Source organism: Syngnathus typhle, linkage group LG18 (genome assembly GCF_033458585.1).
Source record: "Syngnathus typhle isolate RoL2023-S1 ecotype Sweden linkage group LG18, RoL_Styp_1.0, whole genome shotgun sequence".
Lineage (NCBI taxonomy): Eukaryota > Metazoa > Chordata > Actinopteri > Syngnathiformes > Syngnathidae > Syngnathus > Syngnathus typhle.
In genome coordinates this window covers 738,730-759,356 of record NC_083755.1, presented here as the reverse complement: position 1 = coordinate 759,356, position 20,627 = coordinate 738,730, and the positions used below count along the sequence as shown (strand labels likewise).

At 39.9% G+C, this 20,627-nt stretch overlaps 1 protein-coding gene, 1 long non-coding RNA gene and 1 other non-coding gene across 5 annotated transcripts; all 3 read right to left on the bottom strand.

The window, feature by feature from the left end:
• Positions 1-479: 479 nt before the first annotated feature.
• trnak-cuu (transfer RNA lysine (anticodon CUU)) lies at positions 480-552 on the bottom strand. The gene has a single exon. It is a non-coding gene; the product is annotated as a tRNA-Lys (tRNA).
• A 15,049-nt stretch (positions 553-15,601) lies between these two features.
• On the bottom strand, positions 15,602-17,290 carry LOC133143017 (uncharacterized). 3 transcript variants are annotated; one of them, XR_009710345.1, is made up of 6 exons: positions 17,043-17,290; positions 16,370-16,958; positions 16,179-16,282; positions 16,007-16,104; positions 15,819-15,916; positions 15,602-15,735 (listed from the first exon to the last, which is right to left on the bottom strand). It is a non-coding gene; the product is annotated as an uncharacterized LOC133143017 (long non-coding RNA). The 3 variants fall into 3 exon arrangements; XR_009710344.1 differs by lacking the exon at positions 17,043-17,290 and having other exon boundaries at positions 16,370-17,036; XR_009710346.1 differs by lacking the exon at positions 17,043-17,290 and having other exon boundaries at positions 16,195-16,282; positions 16,370-17,036.
• A 1,891-nt stretch (positions 17,291-19,181) lies between these two features.
• LOC133143125 (uncharacterized) lies at positions 19,182-20,384 on the bottom strand. Its single transcript, XM_061264901.1, has 3 exons — positions 19,924-20,384; positions 19,759-19,862; positions 19,182-19,518 (listed from the first exon to the last, which is right to left on the bottom strand). Exons 1-3 carry the CDS (start codon positions 20,238-20,240, stop codon positions 19,502-19,504), a joined length of 438 nt encoding a protein of 145 aa, XP_061120885.1. The 5' UTR covers positions 20,241-20,384; the 3' UTR covers positions 19,182-19,501.
• Between the last annotated feature and the right edge of the window lie 243 nt (positions 20,385-20,627).

Genomic DNA, 20,627 nt, shown 5'->3' with positions numbered 1-20,627 from the left:
CCCTGAGTTTTGTCGGCAAAACAGGGTATGTAATGTCTGCTGTAGCCGCACAACCCCAGGAATGATAGCATCTCCTGGACGGTGGGAGGCCGTGGGATGGAGTTTCTATGTTCAGGCGACATGGCGAGGCCACTCGGGGTCAGCACACGTTCCAGAAAAGTGACCTGTTGGCGACAGATTGCAGGTTCATTCTTGACACCTTGAACCCTTTCTCCCCTAACCACAACAACACTTTCTTTGTTCCTGCGTGTTCGTCTTTTGATGCAATCAACAAATCATCGACATATTGCAACAACAATGTGCCGATCGCCATGGTTCGAGGAGTTTTTTGAGGACCTGATCGAACAATCCTGGCAAATTTTTTAATCCCTGCAGCACGCGAGTGCATTGTAATTTCATCCCTTTGTGAATGCAAACACGTGCTGCACTAAGGGGGAAAGCGGGAGGCAGACGCCAAATCAATCACGGTGAAGCAGGGACGCCCAACGTGGGGCTTGAACCCACAACCCTGAGATTAAGAGTCTTATGCTCTACCAACTGAGCTAACCAGGCTCCTTCTATTAGGAAGTGTTTCATTCTTTCACTTTTTTTTAACAGGTTTGGTTCACGAAAACCAGCAGACACGTTTTAAATCTAGCCTCTGAAACACATTCTTTGATAAGACTAAACATATAAAGGTTCCCAACAAGTCAAGTCAAAGTCAAAGTCAAAGTCAGCTTTATTGTCAATCTCTCCACGTCACAACACACAAAGAGACCGAAATTACGTTTTTCTCTATCCCACGGTGACGAGACACATAACACGATAGACATACAAGTACGCGACACAATATAAAAACAAGAAGGCAAAAAATTCAAACAATCAATAGTAAGAGTGATGAATAAATAATAAATAATCAGATAACACAATAAATAAGAGGCGCAAAACGGAGCCAGCAAGCATAGCGCAAAAGTAAAAAACATCATAAACAAAAAGGCACAAACAATAAATAATAAGAGTAATAATAAATAATAAATAAACAGATAACACAACAAATAAGAGCCAGTGTGCATACAGACAGTTCAGACAGTAAAAGTACAAGACGCTACGCAGAACGGGGGAGCGAGTTCAGGATCCTAACAGCCTGGTGTACGAAGCTGTTTGAGAGTCTGGTCGTGCGGGAGCGCAGGCTTCTGTACCTCTTCCCAGAGGGCAGAAGCTCGAACAAAGAGTGAGCGGGGTGACTCACATCACTCACAATCGTGGTCGCCTTGCGGGTGAGATGGGAGGTGTAAATGTCCTTCAAGGAGGGGAGCGAAGCACCAGCAATCTTACCAGCCGTGTTCACTATGCGCTGCAGGGCCTTCAAGTTATAGTCAGTGCAGCCGCCACCCCAAACAGCAATACAGCTGGAGAGGACGCTCTCAATGGTGCCGCGGTAAAATGCAGTCATGACGGCCGCCACACTGGAATGGGGGTCAAGGGTTGAATTGTGTGAGCATAGTGGAAGTGGGGGTGAATGGGAGTGAATGTGGTAAGCATAAGGTGAATAAAGGGAATAAATGTGGAATGGGTTGAATCGGTCGAAAAATGTAGAAATTAGAGTAGAAAAACGAAATTTTGGAGAATGTGGTTGAATTTCAAATTTGAAAATTTGGAATTTTTGGTAAATGGGAATATATGAAAAAGGTAGGCAAAAGATGAACAGTTGAAAGTTGGAATGGGTTGAATCGGTTGAAAAATGTAGAAATTAGAGTAGAAAAACTGAAATTTAGAGAATTTTGGTTGAATTTCAAATTTGAAAATTTGGAATTTTTGGTAAGTGGGAAGTTGTGGAAAAGGTAGGCAAAAGATGAACAGTTGAAAGTTGGAATGGGTTGAATCGGTTGAAAAATGTAGAAATTAGAGTAGAAAAACAAAATTTTAGAGAATTTTGGTTGAATTTCAAATTTGAAAATTTGGAATTTTTGGTAAGTGGGAAGTTGTGGAATAGGTAGGAATAAGGATGAACAGTTGAAAGTTGGAACGAGTTGAATCGGTGGAAAAATGTGGAAATTTGAAGTGAAAACACAACGTGAATGTGAAATGTTGAATCTGCCATAAAGAATGAAATGTTGAATCTGCCATTAAGAATGAATGGGGCAAAATTTGCCGTAAATTTGTGAAATTTGCGAAAACTGAAAATTTTTTGCACGAAAAAAATCTAAGCAGCCGTGCCATGAATATTTGGAATAAGTGAAAAGTGGAACGGAGTGAATCGGTTGAAGTATGTGGAACTAGTTAAGCGTCAAAAAAGTGAGCGGAAGATGTAGAATAATAACTAGAATTTGCAATTCCTGAAGGAATTGCGTGTGAAGGTGAAGAAGTTGAATAAATATTGAAGGAATGCTGCAGAATGATGTTGAAACGAGTTGAATCGGTTGAAAAATGTAGAAATGAGGAGGAAAAAAGGAATTGGGTGTGAATTTCAAAATAAGAGATGTGAAATTTTTGGTAAATTGTGGAATAGGTAGAAAAATGATGAACAGTTGGAAGTTGAAATGGGTAGAATCGGTTGAAAAATGTAGAAATGAAAAGGGAAAAAGGAATTGGGTGTGAATTTCAAAATAAAAGATGTGAAGTTTTTGGTAAGTGGGAAGTTGTGGAATAGGTAGAAAAATGATGAACAGTTGAAAATTGGAATGGGTTGAATTGGTTGAAAAATGTAGAAATGAGAAAGGAAAAGGGAATTGGGTGAATTTCAAAATAAAAGATGTGAAATTTTTGGGAAATTGTGGAATAGGTAGAAAAATGATGAACAGTTGAAAGTTGGAATGGGTTGAATCGGTTGAAAAATGTAGAAATGAGAAGGGAAAAGGGAATTGTGTGAATTTCAAAATAAAAGAAGTGAAGTTTTTAATAAGTGGGAAGTTGTGGAATAGGTAGAAAAATGATGAACAGTTGAAAGTTGGAATGGGTTGAATCGGTTGAAAAATGTAGAAATGAGAAGGGAAAAGGGAATTGGGTGTGAATTTCAAAATAAAAGATGTGAAGTTTTTGGTAAGTGGGAAGTTGTGGAATAGGTAGGCAAAAGATAAACAGTTGAAAGTTGGAATGGGTTGAATCGGTTGAAAAATGTAGAAATGAGAACGGAAAAAGGAATTGGGTGTGAATTTCAAAATAAAAGATGTGAAATTTATGGGAAGTTGTGGAATAGGTAGAAACATGATGAACAGTTGAAAGTTGGAATGGGTTGAATCGGTTGAAAAATGTGGAAATTAGAGTAGAAAAACGAAATTTTAGAGAATTTTAGTTGAATTTCAAAATAAAAGATCTGAAGTTTTTGGTAAGTGGGAAGTTGTGGAATAGGTAGGCAAAAGATGAATAGTTGAAAGTTGGAACGAGTTGAATCGGTGGAAAAATGTAGAAGCTAGAAGTGAAAAACGAAATTTTATGAAATTTTGCAAAATTTTATGTAAATTTTATAAGTGAAAACGTGAAAATTTTGAATTTGGCAAGTTTGGGAATGTCCCCAATGTGATTTGAATGTGTTGAATTATGTGAATTTCAAACAGGAACAACGTAAATGTGAAATGTTGAATCTGCCATTAAGAATGAATGGGGCAAAAATCGCCATAAATTTGTGAATTATGCGAAAACGGAAAATTATTGGAATGAGAAAATGTGAGCAGTGTTGCCATGAATTTTTGGAATAAGTGAAAAGTTGAATGGAGTGAATTGGTTGAAGTATGTGGAACTAGTTAAGCGCCGAAAAAGTGAGCGGAATAAGTAGAATAATAATAAAGGACAGGAATAACAATAGTGTGAAGGTCTTCACCTTCACACTAATAATAACTAGAATTTGCAATTCCTGAAGGAATTGCGTGTGAAGGTGAAGAAGTTGAATAAATATTTAAGGAATGTTGCAGAATGATGTTGAAACGAGTTGAATCGGTTGAAAAATGTAGAAATGAGAAGGGAAAAAGGAACTGGGTGTGAATTTCAAAATAAAAGATGTGAAATTTTTGGTAAGTTGTGGAATAGGAAAAAAAATGATGAACAGTTGAAAGTTGGAATGGGTTGAATCGGTTGAAAAATGTAGAAATGAGAAGGGAAAAAGGAAATGGGTGTGAATTTCAAAATAAAAGACGTGAAGTTTTTGGTAAGTGGGAAGTTGTGGAATAGGTAGAAAAATGATGAACAGTTGAAAGTTGGAATGGGTTGAATCGGTTGAAAAATGTAGAAATGAGAAGGGAAAAATGAAATATTGGCGAATTGGGTGTGGATTTCAAAATAAAAGATGTGAAGTTTTTGGTAAGTGGGAAGTTGTGGAATAGGTAGAAATATGATGAACAATTGTTGTTAGAAAAGTAAACATGTAACATTTATTCAATCACACATTCAATTAATTTCAACCATTCAATAAATTTCAACAATTCATTCAATTATGCATCATTCATTCATTCATTCATTCATACATACATACATACATACATATATACATACATACATACATACATTCATACATTCATTCATGCATGCATTCATTCACACATTCGATCTTAGTCATGTCACCCTGCACACGAGTGACAATAATGGGCATCCCATCTTGTGGGATATGGGGGGGCTGGCTGAAAGTTTTTAGCCAGATATCCAGCTTGATGCTTGTGACTTCTCCCAAATCCGAGACAACCTCCACCACCTCTTCCCCATAGAGGATACCAACGACCGTGACGATGAGGCTGGAGTTGCAGGCCTGTTGAATAAAATAAAAAGCAAATTAGTTTTTATGAATGGAAAACAACGTTTACCAAAGGCTAATCATGCCTCCAAAAAAAGCAAGTGGGAGCAGTAAAGCCATCCTAAAACACAAAGACAATGCGACAGTGAGCGCCTGGCGCGCTGCGGGCGGTTGCGCGATCGGACCAAATTAAGCTCCCTGCGCACTGAGGTACACTTCAATTTTGGAAAGTACATCAGGACGTTACAAATCATTTCTAAATTTCAGCGACGACTCTGTCACAATAATGCAACCAGCGCGGAGCAGTTGCGCGGTCGGCAGCGGGCTACGGTTACGCGCTGGGCGGAAGGCTGCAATTGCAACTGCAAAAATGAGCAAAAAAAATAATAAGCAAGCACCTTTTCAATTCCACTGCTATGAAGCCATTTACTAACCGTTATATCTGTGTATATAGTGGAGTGGAGCATTACTCCAGAATCGGTCACCCGGGCACTCAGGTGGGTGAAGAGGAAGGAACCCCCTACTTTCAACTCCATGAGATTCGCCTCCCGCCAAAGGCCAATTTTGACAGTGGCGTCATCCTGCGGTAGTTTAAAAAAAGTATGTGTGCAAAGTGCTACAACAGGGGAAGTACAAATGGCTACTTACCTTTTTAAGTGTCAAATGCCGAAAAGGCGCAAGGTGGTTCCCCCTTTGGCGCACCATGCGGATTGGACGCATCTAAAGTGAACCAAATTGATATCACAATTAGAATAATTATGTTTGACAATGAGCGTGTCATGTGTCAGTGTACACAACCTTAACGATGACAAAAAAAAAAAAAAAAATTGGTACCTTAGTACTAAACAGAGGATTTCAATGATATTGTGTGTGTGTGCGTGCGTGTGGGTCGGTGGGTGGGCGGGTGGCTTGGTTGGCTTTGCATACGCATGCATGTACATTATTGCACATGCATCATGTCTTCACAGGTGTACACAAATACATGTGTGTATATGTGCATTTGTGGGTGCAGGTGACTTACATCTGTAATTATGCCATCCAGTGACACCATCTCTTCAGGTAGTTTTTTCACTACTTCCTGAGGAGATAATGCCACTGAGATGGGGTAGACCAGGGCCCTGGCCTCTTCCTCCAACTGTGGGCTGGTCTGCACTTCCGCCCCGATGAAGATCTTGGAGCCGGGTTTAGTGAGGAGCAAAACGCCCCGTTCGTCAACACCAAAGTTTAAAAATATGTAACTGTTGCCCTCTGTGACAAGGGCTGCCAAGTGTTCAAACAGAACGACTTGATAGGCTTTCTTGCCGTCACAGAGGGCAACAGTTACATTATTATGCTGTCCTTGCATGGACAAGGTGCCATCCGCACCACAAATCCAGCTCCGCGCTCGAACAGCACTCCTTATAGCAACGGCTTTAGCAGCAATCATTTTTGTCGCCATTCTGAAAGAGAAAAAAAAGAGATAAATTGACTTGTTTAGTTAGTAGATGGCAAATGGCAAATTATTCATTTAATAATAAATATTATAATACATCTGACTGACTTTGAGATTATTTTATTAGCGACACAAGATATCATTACCATATTCAAATTGGATAAAAATAAATGGATACCACGTATAATAAAAACAACAACAATTATTTAAATGTTATACTGAAAAAAGAAAGAGTTTGCCAGCAATGATTTTAACATCCACCAGATGTCACTGCAGAGTGCCAAAGTCAATAGTTCATTGGTGTGGAGCAGGGGTCCCCAAACTTTTTCCTGTGAGGGCCACATAACCTTTCCCTTCTCTGATGGCGGGCCGGTGGCAGTTTGTAACAGAAAAAGTGTGACGATCGTAGGGGAGCTTAAAAAATTATTGTTTTCCAGAAAGCCACACATAACCAAATAACGGTTATTTAATAACCCTTACCAGGTTCTTTACAGAAAAAAAGTCAGGAAACAAATAATAACACTATTAATGAAATAAATAATAACTAAATAACTCTCTCTGGGTTCTTCATAGAAAAAAAAACATGGAACATTAACTTTCTGTTGTGCCATGCACAATCTTAACAGATAAAAGTTCAGCTCAGTTGTCAGAGCAGAACCTCTCTGACACATATGAGCAGTCTCTTAAAGTTCTTGTGTTCCTTCCTTATAATCCTTTTGTAGGTTCCAGTAGGCTTGTAGACACCGCTGTCTTTTTTGTTAAAGTTTGCTAGTGCGTCATAGTCTGGAGTAAAATTTGTTGTGGCAATTCTTAGGCGAGATCCGAGGTGTTGGTCCGTTTACCTCGATCTGTGACGGGTAGATGTTGACGTTCATGTGGCTGAACGTCACGTCGCGTCTGTCGAGCCAAATTGGCAACTCTTTTAAACGCTCGGCACTGTGTTCACCCTGCTTTACTTGGGCGACATTTTAATGGAAGGATTCCAGGGGAAGGTTTGTGGGTGGCTTTAGCGCAAAACTGCATCTAAATTCGGGACTGATACAAATAGAGCGCGAGTGCGCCATGTCCGTACACGCACTTGTGAGTGTGCACCGAGCTTTCTGACACGGCTTCCGGTAGTAAATGCGCAGGCGAGCGCTTCCCCATCTACTGGGGAAACGCAGTCATTGCAGGCAAAATGAGCAAAAAAAAAAAAAAAAAAAAGTTTAATAATACAATTTATTCAGGGTTGGCGGGCCGGATTAATCGGTCCCGCGGGCCGTATCCGGCCCGCGGGCCGTAGTTTGGTGACCCCTGGTGTGGAGCATATCAAGACTGCTACAAATTAACACTGGGCAATGAATACTACTGATCTTACTCGGTCAGTGCATATCAGTGGTTACAGTTACAATGTCATCTGCTATATAAATTTGGAAGCACATTTCATAATGGCGCCTGTGCGTTTTTTGGGGGGGCTAACCTAAAACAAAGATTTTAATAAAAGAACACCGTAAACCATTTTTATCCATTTGCGTGTGGCGACTACGAGGTGTCGTCTGAAATAAATGAATTACGCGTCGTGTATCTTTCCAGAAATGTCGTTACTCCGTAACGCAAAGTGCAAGCATCATGCGTCCATCTTGTTAGATGGCAAATGCACACGGCGGACGATAGTGTATAATACTTAAACGCAAGAGCAATAAAATGGGGAATCCTCCGTCATAAATAGGAACGCAAAACAAACATGTATTTTCGACTGACTAGTTAATTAATAATTACAAGTTCATTTGCTATATGCGCATTTCGTAATGGCGGCCTTTTTTTTTTTTTTTTTTTGCTCGACGCAAACCAAAGATGTGGTCACTGAAAATACAATACTTGTGCCGCGAATAATGTTCACGTTCATCAACCGATGGAATTAATCCATACTAAATTCACCGAGAAACAACTCCGCAAAAGTCCGTCGTGAGAACAGGAGACTATTTTTTTCTATATGTACAGTTAATGAGTAATAACATGTAATAGTACAGTAATAGAACTGTGACGATCGTAATTAGAAGTGGGGAAGTGCTACTTTCCCCACTAACGCAACAATCCTGGTTAAAATGTAAGTATATACTTAGGGTTTTTAATAAAGTTGTGAGGAAATCTCGTGTTGCCACTTACCTATCTCGTCTTCAAGTTGATAATGAGACCGTGTAAAGTCCCTACCCACTTTTTGGCAGCGCGAAAGGTCGGCGCGAAAGGTCTGAGCGAAGTCTGAAACGGGAGGGTAACTTTTAATCGTACCGTCAAAACTTTAGTACATACAGAAGAAAAACACTGAGACCGGAACACATCGCTCTAAATTCGTGTGAAATATGATTACACAATTGAGTGAACATGTGCATGTTTATATTTACGTGAACTCAACGCTTTTAGAGCCCCCCCCCCCCTTAAAAGGTGAAAAATGGTAGCGTCCACTTTAAGTAAAGAGAGAAAAAGACGCGATACGTGACGATACGATTGAGTGGCCATGTTTCAGCATATTTAGAATATGATCATGATAGTAATAAAATAGCCTTACAGTAATGGTAATAACTATAATCGCCACGGTTTATGAGGTTTCCGATTTGTTTTCAAAGTATTTCAATGCAACGTGATCAGTACAATCGCGAAGATAAAATAATAGACACTATATCAACTTATAGAATGTACATACAAGACAACGTACATACAAGACAACATAACAATAAACTATGATCACAAGACAATATATTAATAAACTTTCAATAATTGTCTCATTTGCCCAAAAACAACCCACTTCCCCCCTGATGCATGCATTGGCTGATGAATAATGATAACATGACATTAAAATATTTAGTGAGTAGTGGGAAAGTATTTAATTACAGTTTCATATCAACACAGAAAAGACCTATTTTCTATTAAAGAAAGAATTAAATAAATGTAAATAATGAATAATGTCATTCAAAACAGGTTATTTTATACGACAAATCACAACATAAGTTGTCAACATACACTTTACACTTTTCCTTCTAAAGAAGTAGGAAAAAAAACAGTTGCATGGTGCTTTTTGGAACCAAAATACAGTATGATATTAGTTGTTTTGGGCAGAATGGAATATATAACGGGTGAAATCTTATAAATAATAAAAAAAATAGATAAAATGTTTAACTGACTCAATAAATACTGAACATACAAAATGACAAACAAGAACGTATACATTGGACTGGACTTGTATGTGATGAAATGAACATGCACATATTGGAAACACAAAACTTAATAAACCAAATTTAAGGCAAAGAAATATAGAAAGGCCAATAAATAAATAAATAAATGAATAAATAAATAAATGAATAAATGAATAAATGAATAAATGAATAAATGAATAAATGAATAAATGAATGAGAACAGAAAACAGACTATACTATGAGGCCTCGCAGAGGGACAGCTTCCGACAGTTAAAGGCTAAGGTGTTCTCTGTCTGCATGACTGGATGCATGTAGAACCACAGGCAAGACCCAGGAACATACTAGTCTTTCTTCCCGCCGAGTGACTCTTTCACTGCCTGTGTTCGGCGTTCTGAGGGGTGGGACAGTTTTCAGAAAACTTTTCCTGGACTTAAGGCGGCATTTGGCTGGTACATGGCCGAAGAGAGGATGTCTTTGGTGAGTGGACTGTGGATGAGCTGCTTTCGCCACATAAGATAAACTGTTAAAATATAGAAGAGTGAAATAGCACCATTTAGTGTCTTTTGAAAGAAAGATAAAACATGTCTAATGATGAGAAACTTACCTCGTCTGTTTTCTGTTCTCGCCTCACGATTATGACGTAAAAAAAATATAATACATAAAAAAATGAAGTAATGTGAAAAACAATTAAAAATAAAAAAAGTTTGAAAGGCCTTTCTAGAACTCATCTTTAAAATGTGATTGTAAAATCAGAAATAAAAACATGTAAAACGTTAAAAAGTCTCCCCTTAACTCGTCTAAGATAGTTTAAAAAAGGTAAAAGTTTCAAAAGTTAAAAATTTAGAAAGTGAAACATTTCAAGTTAAAACTTTAAAAAGTAAAAAATGTTACAAGAGTTAAAAATGTAGAAAGTGAAACATTTTAAGTTAAAAGTTTAAAAAGTTAAAAATGTTACAAGTTAAAAAGTTAAATCAACTTGAGTTAAGGGAATGAAATATTGGCGAATTGGGTGTGGATTTCAAAATAAAAGATGTGAAGTTTTTGGTAAGTGGGAAGTTGTGGAATAGGTAGAAATATGATGAACAATTGTTGTTAGAAAAGTAAACATGTAACATTTATTCAATCACACATTCAATTAATTTCAACCATTCAATAAATTTCAACAATTCATTCAATTATGCATCATTCATTCATTCATTCATTCATTCATTCATACATACATACATACATACATACATACATACATACATACATACATACATACATACATACATACATACATTCATACATTCATTCATGCATGCATTCATTCACACATTCGATCTTAGTCATGTCACCCTGCACACGAGTGACAATAATGGGCATCCCATCTTGTGGGATATGAGGGGGCTGGCTGAAAGTTTTTAGCCAGATATCCAGCTTGATGCTTGTGACTTCTCCCAAATCCGAGACAACCTCCACCACCTCTTCCCCATAGAGGATACCAACGACCGTGACGATGAGGCTGGAGTTGCAGGCCTGTTGAATAAAATAAAAAGCAAATTAGTTTTTATGAATGGAAAACAACGTTTACCAAAGGCTAATCATGCCTCCAAAAAAAGCAAGTGGGAGCAGTAAAGCCATCCTAAAACACAAAGACAATGCGACAGTGAGCGCCTGGCGCGCTGCGGGCGGTTGCGCGATCGGACCAAATTAAGCTCCCTGCGCACTGAGGTACACTTCAATTTTGGAAAGTACATCAGGACGTTACAAATCATTTCTAAATTTCAGCGACGACTCTGTCACAATAATGCAACCAGCGCGGAGCAGTTGCGCGGTCGGCAGCGGGCTACGGTTACGCGCTGGGCGGAAGGCTGCAATTGCAACTGCAAAAATGAGCAAAAAAAATAATAAGCAAGCACCTTTTCAATTCCACTGCTATGAAGCCATTTACTAACCGTTATATCTGTGTATATAGTGGAGTGGAGCATTACTCCAGAATCGGTCACCCGGGCACTCAGGTGGGTGAAGAGGAAGGAACCCCCTACTTTCAACTCCATGAGATTCGCCTCCCGCCAAAGGCCAATTTTGACAGTGGCGTCATCCTGCGGTAGTTTAAAAAAAGTATGTGTGCAAAGTGCTACAACAGGGGAAGTACAAATGGCTACTTACCTTTTTAAGTGTCAAATGCCGAAAAGGCGCAAGGTGGTTCCCCCTTTGGCGCACCATGCGGATTGGACGCATCTAAAGTGAACCAAATTGATATCACAATTAGAATAATTATGTTTGACAATGAGCGTGTCATGTGTCAGTGTACACAACCTTAACGATGACAAAAAAAAAAAAAAAATTGGTACCTTAGTACTAAACAGAGGATTTCAATGATATTGTGTGTGTGTGCGTGCGTGTGGGTCGGTGGGTGGGCGGGTGGCTTGGTTGGCTTTGCATACGCATGCATGTACATTATTGCACATGCATCATGTCTTCACAGGTGTACACAAATACATGTGTGTATATGTGCATTTGTGGGTGCAGGTGACTTACATCTGTAATTATGCCATCCAGTGACACCATCTCTTCAGGTAGTTTTTTCACTACTTCCTGAGGAGATAATGCCACTGAGATGGGGTAGACCAGGGCCCTGGCCTCTTCCTCCAACTGTGGGCTGGTCTGCACTTCCGCCCCGATGAAGATCTTGGAGCCGGGTTTAGTGAGGAGCAAAACGCCCCGTTCGTCAACACCAAAGTTTAAAAATATGTAACTGTTGCCCTCTGTGACAAGGGCTGCCAAGTGTTCAAACAGAACGACTTGATAGGCTTTCTTGCCGTCACAGAGGGCAACAGTTACATTATTATGCTGTCCTTGCATGGACAAGGTGCCATCCGCACCACAAATCCAGCTCCGCGCTCGAACAGCACTCCTTATAGCAACGGCTTTAGCAGCAATCATTTTTGTCGCCATTCTGAAAGAGAAAAAAAAGAGATAAATTGACTTGTTTAGTTAGTAGATGGCAAATGGCAAATTATTCATTTAATAATAAATATTATAATACATCTGACTGACTTTGAGATTATTTTATTAGCGACACAAGATATCATTACCATATTCAAATTGGATAAAAATAAATGGATACCACGTATAATAAAAACAACAACAATTATTTAAATGTTATACTGAAAAAAGAAAGAGTTTGCCAGCAATGATTTTAACATCCACCAGATGTCACTGCAGAGTGCCAAAGTCAATAGTTCATTGGTGTGGAGCAGGGGTCCCCAAACTTTTTCCTGTGAGGGCCACATAACCTTTCCCTTCTCTGATGGCGGGCCGGTGGCAGTTTGTAACAGAAAAAGTGTGACGATCGTAGGGGAGCTTAAAAAATTATTGTTTTCCAGAAAGCCACACATAACCAAATAACGGTTATTTAATAACCCTTACCAGGTTCTTTACAGAAAAAAAGTCAGGAAACAAATAATAACACTATTAATGAAATAAATAATAACTAAATAACTCTCTCTGGGTTCTTCATAGAAAAAAAAACATGGAACATTAACTTTCTGTTGTGCCATGCACAATCTTAACAGATAAAAGTTCAGCTCAGTTGTCAGAGCAGAACCTCTCTGACACATATGAGCAGTCTCTTAAAGTTCTTGTGTTCCTTCCTTATAATCCTTTTGTAGGTTCCAGTAGGCTTGTAGACACCGCTGTCTTTTTTGTTAAAGTTTGCTAGTGCGTCATAGTCTGGAGTAAAATTTGTTGTGGCAATTCTTAGGCGAGATCCGAGGTGTTGGTCCGTTTACCTCGATCTGTGACGGGTAGATGTTGACGTTCATGTGGCTGAACGTCACGTCGCGTCTGTCGAGCCAAATTGGCAACTCTTTTAAACGCTCGGCACTGTGTTCACCCTGCTTTACTTGGGCGACATTTTAACGGAAGGATTCCAGGGGAAGGTTTGTGGGTGGCTTTAGCGCAAAACTGCATCTAAATTCGGGACTGATACAAATAGAGCGCGAGTGCGCCATGTCCGTACACGCACTTGTGAGTGTGCACCGAGCTTTCTGACACGGCTTCCGGTAGTAAATGCGCAGGCGAGCGCTTCCCCATCTACTGGGGAAACGCAGTCATTGCAGGCAAAATGAGCAAAAAAAAAAAAAAAAAAAAGTTTAATAATACAATTTATTCAGGGTTGGCGGGCCGGATTAATCGGTCCCGCGGGCCGTATCCGGCCCGCGGGCCGTAGTTTGGTGACCCCTGGTGTGGAGCATATCAAGACTGCTACAAATTAACACTGGGCAATGAATACTACTGATCTTACTCGGTCAGTGCATATCAGTGGTTACAGTTACAATGTCATCTGCTATATAAATTTGGAAGCACATTTCATAATGGCGCCTGTGCGTTTTTTGGGGGGGCTAACCTAAAACAAAGATTTTAATAAAAGAACACCGTAAACCATTTTTATCCATTTGCGTGTGGCGACTACGAGGTGTCGTCTGAAATAAATGAATTACGCGTCGTGTATCTTTCCAGAAATGTCGTTACTCCGTAACGCAAAGTGCAAGCATCATGCGTCCATCTTGTTAGATGGCAAATGCACACGGCGGACGATAGTGTATAATACTTAAACGCAAGAGCAATAAAATGGGGAATCCTCCGTCATAAATAGGAACGCAAAACAAACATGTATTTTCGACTGACTAGTTAATTAATAATTACAAGTTCATTTGCTATATGCGCATTTCGTAATGGCGGCCTTTTTTTTTTTTTTTTTTTGCTCGACGCAAACCAAAGATGTGGTCACTGAAAATACAATACTTGTGCCGCGAATAATGTTCACGTTCATCAACCGATGGAATTAATCCATACTAAATTCACCGAGAAACAACTCCGCAAAAGTTCGTCGTGAGAACAGGAGACTATTTTTTTCTATATGTACAGTTAATGAGTAATAACATGTAATAGTACAGTAATAGAACTGTGACGATCGTAATTAGAAGTGGGGAAGTGCTACTTTCCCCACTAACGCAACAATCCTGGTTAAAATGTAAGTATATACTTAGGGTTTTTAATAAAGTTGTGAGGAAATCTCGTGTTGCCACTTACCTATCTCGTCTTCAAGTTGATAATGAGACCGTGTAAAGTCCCTACCCACTTTTTGGCAGCGCGAAAGGTCGGCGCGAAAGGTCTGAGCGAAGTCTGAAACGGGAGGGTAACTTTTAATCGTACCGTCAAAACTTTAGTACATACAGAAGAAAAACACTGAGACCGGAACACATCGCTCTAAATTCGTGTGAAATATGATTACACAATTGAGTGAACATGTGCATGTTTATATTTACGTGAACTCAACGCTTTTAGAGCCCCCCCCCCCCCTTAAAAGGTGAAAAATGGTAGCGTCCACTTTAAGTAAAGAGAGAAAAAGACGCGATACGTGACGATACGATTGAGTGGCCATGTTTCAGCATATTTAGAATATGATCATGATAGTAATAAAATAGCCTTACAGTAATGGTAATAACTATAATCGCCACGGTTTATGAGGTTTCCGATTTGTTTTCAAAGTATTTCAATGCAACGTGATCAGTACAATCGCGAAGATAAAATAATAGACACTATATCAACTTATAGAATGTACATACAAGACAACGTACATACAAGACAACATAACAATAAACTATGATCACAAGACAATATATTAATAAACTTTCAATAATTGTCTCATTTGCCCAAAAACAACCCACTTCCCCCCTGATGCATGCATTGGCTGATGAATAATGATAACATGACATTAAAATATTTAGTGAGTAGTGGGAAAGTATTTAATTACAGTTTCATATCAACACAGAAAAGACCTATTTTCTATTAAAGAAAGAATTAAATAAATGTAAATAATGAATAATGTCATTCAAAACAGGTTATTTTATACGACAAATCACAACATAAGTTGTCAACATACACTTTACACTTTTCCTTCTAAACAAGTAGGAAAAAAAACAGTTGCATGGTGCTTTTTGGAACCAAAATACAGTATGATATTAGTTGTTTTGGGCAGAATGGAATATATAACGGGTGAAATCTTATAAATAATAAAAAAAATAGATAAAATGTTTAACTGACTCAATAAATACTGAACATACAAAATGACAAACAAGAACGTATACATTGGACTGGACTTGTATGTGATGAAATGAACATGCACATATTGGAAACACAAAACTTAATAAACCAAATTTAAGGCAAAGAAATATAGAAAGGCCAATAAATAAATAAATAAATAAATAAATAAATGAATAAATGAATAAATGAATAAATGAATAAATGAATAAATGAATGAGAACAGAAAACAGACTATACTATGAGGCCTCGCAGAGGGACAGCTTCCGACAGTTAAAGGCTAAGGTGTTCTCTGTCTGCATGACTGGATGCATGTAGAACCACAGGCAAGACCCAGGAACATACTAGAGGAACATGAAAGAGGTGTTGAGGAGAAGGGGTAAAATTAAAGAGTGCTTCCTGACAATTTTCCTTGTTGGCTACTCACAGATGAAGCAGGAGAAGTCATGTGTGTTTGGGAGTTTGTGTTCCATGATGCAGGCCTCCCTTGTACAAGTCTTCTTGAAATGCGTGGCTCTCGCTGTGCTACAACATAATATCATAATCAATTCATGTTGAGGAGAAGCGGTAAAATTAAAAAGTGGTTCCTGACAAATTTCCTCTTTGCCTACTCACAGAAGAATCAGGAGAAGTCATGTGTGTTTGGGAGTTTGTGTTCCATGATGCAGGCCTCCCTTGTACAAGTCTTCTTGAAATGCGTGGCTCTCGCTGTGCTGCAACATAATATGTTAATCAATTCATGTTGAGGAGAAGCAGTAAAATTAAAGAGCGCTTCCTGACAAATTACCTTCTTGGCTACTCACAGAAGAAGCAGGAGAAGTCGTGTGTTTGGGAGTTTGTGTTCCATGATGCAGGCCTCCCTTGTACAGGTGTTCTTGAAACTGTTGCCCTCTGTGACGACAAGAAAGCCTGTAAAGTAGTTCTGTTTGGTCTGTTAGGTGGGTTCTCATCAAAAAAACATTGAGTTTCTACACTTACATTACAATAAAGTAATATGTCATGGCTACCTCTGGCCTCGATTCTGGGATGAGCTTCTTCTTATCGTGGCTACAAGGCAGTTAGTTACAGGCTTGGCTAGATGTGGTTGAGCCACAGCTGAACACATTTCTGTCCCTTCTCGTTAAACTCTGCTAAATTCGATGCTGTGCAGGGATGTTCCAGCAGGGGCACATGAGGAGGTGTTGCATGGTCTGTGGTTCAGTGCCACAGTCACACTCGCTGTTCCGATCCTCCAGATGTCCCCATTTGGCGAGAGTGACTTTTGCACGTCCAACACCAGATCTTAGTCTATTTAGGCATTTCCACGTTGCATACATAGTTGGTGTCTGCTCCTGGGGTCATTGCCTCGCTTGCTTTAAGCTCCATTGTAGTTTCTGGTGGAAGATTGTCAAGTCTTTCTTCCCGCCGAGTGACTCTTTCACTGCCTGTGTTCGGCGTTCTGAGGGGTGGGACACTTTTCAGAAAACTTTTCCTGGACTTAAGGCGGCATTTGGCTGGTACATGGCCGAAGAGAGGATGTCTTTGGTCAGTGGACTGTGGATGAGCTGCTTTCGCCACATAAAATGAACTGTTAAAATACAGAAGAGTGAAATAGCAGCATTTAGTGTCTTTTGAAAGAAAGATAAAACATGTCTAATGATGAGAAACTTACCTCGTCTGTTTTCTGTTGTTGCCTCACGATTATGACGTAGAAAAAATATAATACATAAAAAAATGAAGTAATTAATGTGAAAAACAATTCAAAAAAAAAAGTTTAAAAGGCCTTTCTATAACTAAAATCAGAAATAAAAACATGTAAAACGTTAAAAAGTCTCCCCTTAACTCGTCTAAGATAGTTTAAAAAATGTAAAAGTTTCAAAAGTTAAAAATTTGGAAAGTGAAACATTTTAAGTTAAAAGTTTAAAAAGTAAAAAATGTTACAAGAGTTAAAAATTTAGAAAGTGAACATTTTAAGTTAAAAGTTTAAAAAGTTAAAAATGTTACAAGAGTTAAAATTTAGAAAGTGAGCATTTTAAGTTAAAAGTTTAAAAAGTTAAAAATGTTACAAGTTAAAAAGTTAAATCAACTTGAGTTAAGGGAAGACTTTTTGAAAGCTAATTAAAAAGTCTAAAAAGTTTAAAATTTTAAAAAGTTACATCAAGTTAAGGGAAGGCTTGTAGAAAATTTCAAAAGCCTTGGCCTTCCCTTAACTGAACTTGAGTCCACAACAACCCCCATTCCATCTCAACATACAGGCCCATCTCAACTTACCACCACAGACATGAGTTCAGCTACATCAACTGTCCTTGTCTTTACATGTATGACCACCTTTACTCATGATACTTTTTAATGACAGTTTCATGTAAGGCTTTACTCACGGTTTGTTTCCATTTATCACTCTTCTATGATTTGCCTGGGACCATTTAAAAATGATAAAAGTGAATCCAAGTTAAAAAGGCCACTCCTCTCCGTCTCCCCTTCACTCACTCTGAAGCATGTTTCTCGCGTCAAGCAAACCTTTGCCATCGATAAGTATTTTCCAATTCGATGTTTTCTCCATTTGTAATGCCAGCCAGGCAACAGGTTTATTGCTAGCATCATGCACAAACCTCAGTGTCCAAAATAGGGGTGGATTTCATTGCCACCAATTTATATTATCAGTATAAAGCTGCTTTTCCAGCTATCGCTATCCACATGGGTTGGTAGTTATTTTCTATGTGGAAATTGTGAGGCTAATGGCAACATTACGTTTACCATTCTGAGCCCCAGATCCCATTTCATCTCTAGTCAACTAATCACCCACCACATCCCACCACTAATATTATACACTTACGCCATTCGACGTCTGTCCTCGTTGTTTTTCCAACTACTGAAAAACATGATATAGATTTGACTTACCTTTCACTGGTCAAAACACAGAAAACAGGATTGTGATAGCTGTTGTATGTTCGCACGGAACCTGAATAAAGAGCACAGAGGTCGAAAGAAAGAAAAAGAGGTCAAGTAATGAGCACTTCCACTCTGGATCCCATCTCTCCTCAAGTCAACAAATCACCCACCGCATCCCACCACTATTATTATACACTTACGACACCGTTGACGTTTCGATTTCCATCCTTGTTGTTTTAGAAAATGCTGATTTAGCTGTGACTTACCTTTCACTGGTCAAAACACAGAAAACAGGATTGTGATAGCTGTAGTACGTTTGCAGGACACCTGAATGAAGGGCACACTGAGGTCGAGAGACAAAAATGAGGTCAAGCAATGTGTTTTTGTCAGTGGTAGCAGTGGCTATGAGTTGCGTGTAGCCTTTCGAGCGGAACAAATCAAGAATGGGCTTGAATGAGGCAGATAGCATATCTTCATTAAAATCTCCACATACCAAGATCTGATGATGCTCCATTACTTCAAGGTACCGCAAGAGATTTCCCAAGCTTGGCAGAAAAGTGCGCAGACTGTTGCCTGGAGGCCTGTAAACGGCAGCAATCAACACATTGAGGGGATCTTCAAGTTTCACCACAACAAATTCAATGTCGGTCACACCCTGAACGTATTTCTTTTCCTGGGCCGCGATGTGACTTTTGACACAAATACCTACGCCGCCACCACGTTTTGTCGCCAAGTCAGGACAGTTTGTGTAAGAATCACTTCGGTTCCTGCAAAACATCGTGTAGCCTTCCAAGCAAGCACGTCCATCGGCCACTGATCCTTGGAGGTGTGTCTCTGTGAAGCACAAAACATCAGCGAAAAGCAGTTCGTGGTGGCACCTGATGTCCTGCACATGACAAGACAGCCCTTCGGTGTTATGATGGACGACAACCAGGTGATTTGCCCGATCTACCGACGGCATCACGTGAAGGAGGGGCATGACGCTCTCCAAAGAATCCTCTGCCATCTCAGCAAGAGCAGCAGTGATTTGTGGATTTGCATGAAGCCTTCTCTCATCCATATGCAGAATATGCAGACCACTGAGCGAAGTCACTCTACTCAGAGCTACGTACCCCATGCCGTGTTCGAAAACACCTTTCAGCGAAACTGCAGCCTGTGACGTTGTCATGCCTTGTACCTTGTGGATCGTGCAGGCAAAAGCAAGCTTGATGGGAAACTGTCGGCGCGTCACTCCAGCCTTGTTCAGCTTCTCCTCCAGTCTGTCAATGTACACGGGGTTAGCAGCACGCGCTGTGTTACTCACATGATCGAGTTCCAACCCAAGTTTCTGGACACGGGCTTCATTTGGATAGTTCACCAATTTGACAACTTTTGCAAACATCCCGTTGCACAGACCTGATTGAACATCAACGTTCCGTGTGATCATAACACGAGCACCCAGGGCAACTTTGATGGAGTCCGGGAGCTCATTCTTAGCGCCTTGCACAGGGGAAGCTTGCCTTGCCATTCTGCCAGTTCCTTTGTCTTTCTTGTAGTCATCCGCGTCAATCTGCACAATGTCCTTATGAAGCAGTTCCAGCATCGCAGAGTTATGGCCATCCACCTGTTTATTGGTGGCAAAAACATGCAGAATATGCTTTGGACACATTTCTGGGGAAGTGTACCTCGTGGCAAGGAGAGCTCTGTCCATTTCCGACAGTTCATCTGACTTTTCTTTGACGCGGAGTCGGTTCAGCAGTTCGGCAAAGGCGACATCGTCTTTCTGCCTCATGATGGCGGTGAGCGTGATCTTTTTGAAGTCGTCACGCCAGTGGTCCAGCCGCGTAGGATCGTACACGCACAGAGGTTTGGACTGTCTCACGGGAGGGAGCTGAAAGAAATCTCCAACAGCAAGAACAGACATGCCACCGAAAGGTAAATTAATTCCTTTGATTTGTTTCAACCTGGCATTCACGTAGGCGAAGAGGTCTTTCGACACCATGGAAATCTCATCGATGATGAGTATTTCGGCGATGGACAGCTCGGCTCGGACTTCGTCCAGTTTATTGCCCAGCCCGTGGTACGGGGGTTTGAGACTTCTCGGCAGTTTGAGTAGACAATGCAACGTTGCCCCGGAAATGTTGAACGCCGCCGTGCCAGTGAAAGCTGCGAGAACAACCGTTTGCTTGGAAATGTCGGCCTCCTCAGCCAGTCGTGGTAGTCTCTGAAGTATTTTGGTAGCGTCAGCGTGGATACACTTGATGAGATGAGATTTGCCGGTCCCGGCGCCACCGTTGATGTGGTAGAAGAACTGCTCAATGGGCTTTGAGCTACACACACGTTTTATGCACCAATCTCTGACCTTGTAGAAGACGGACGCTTGCTTTTG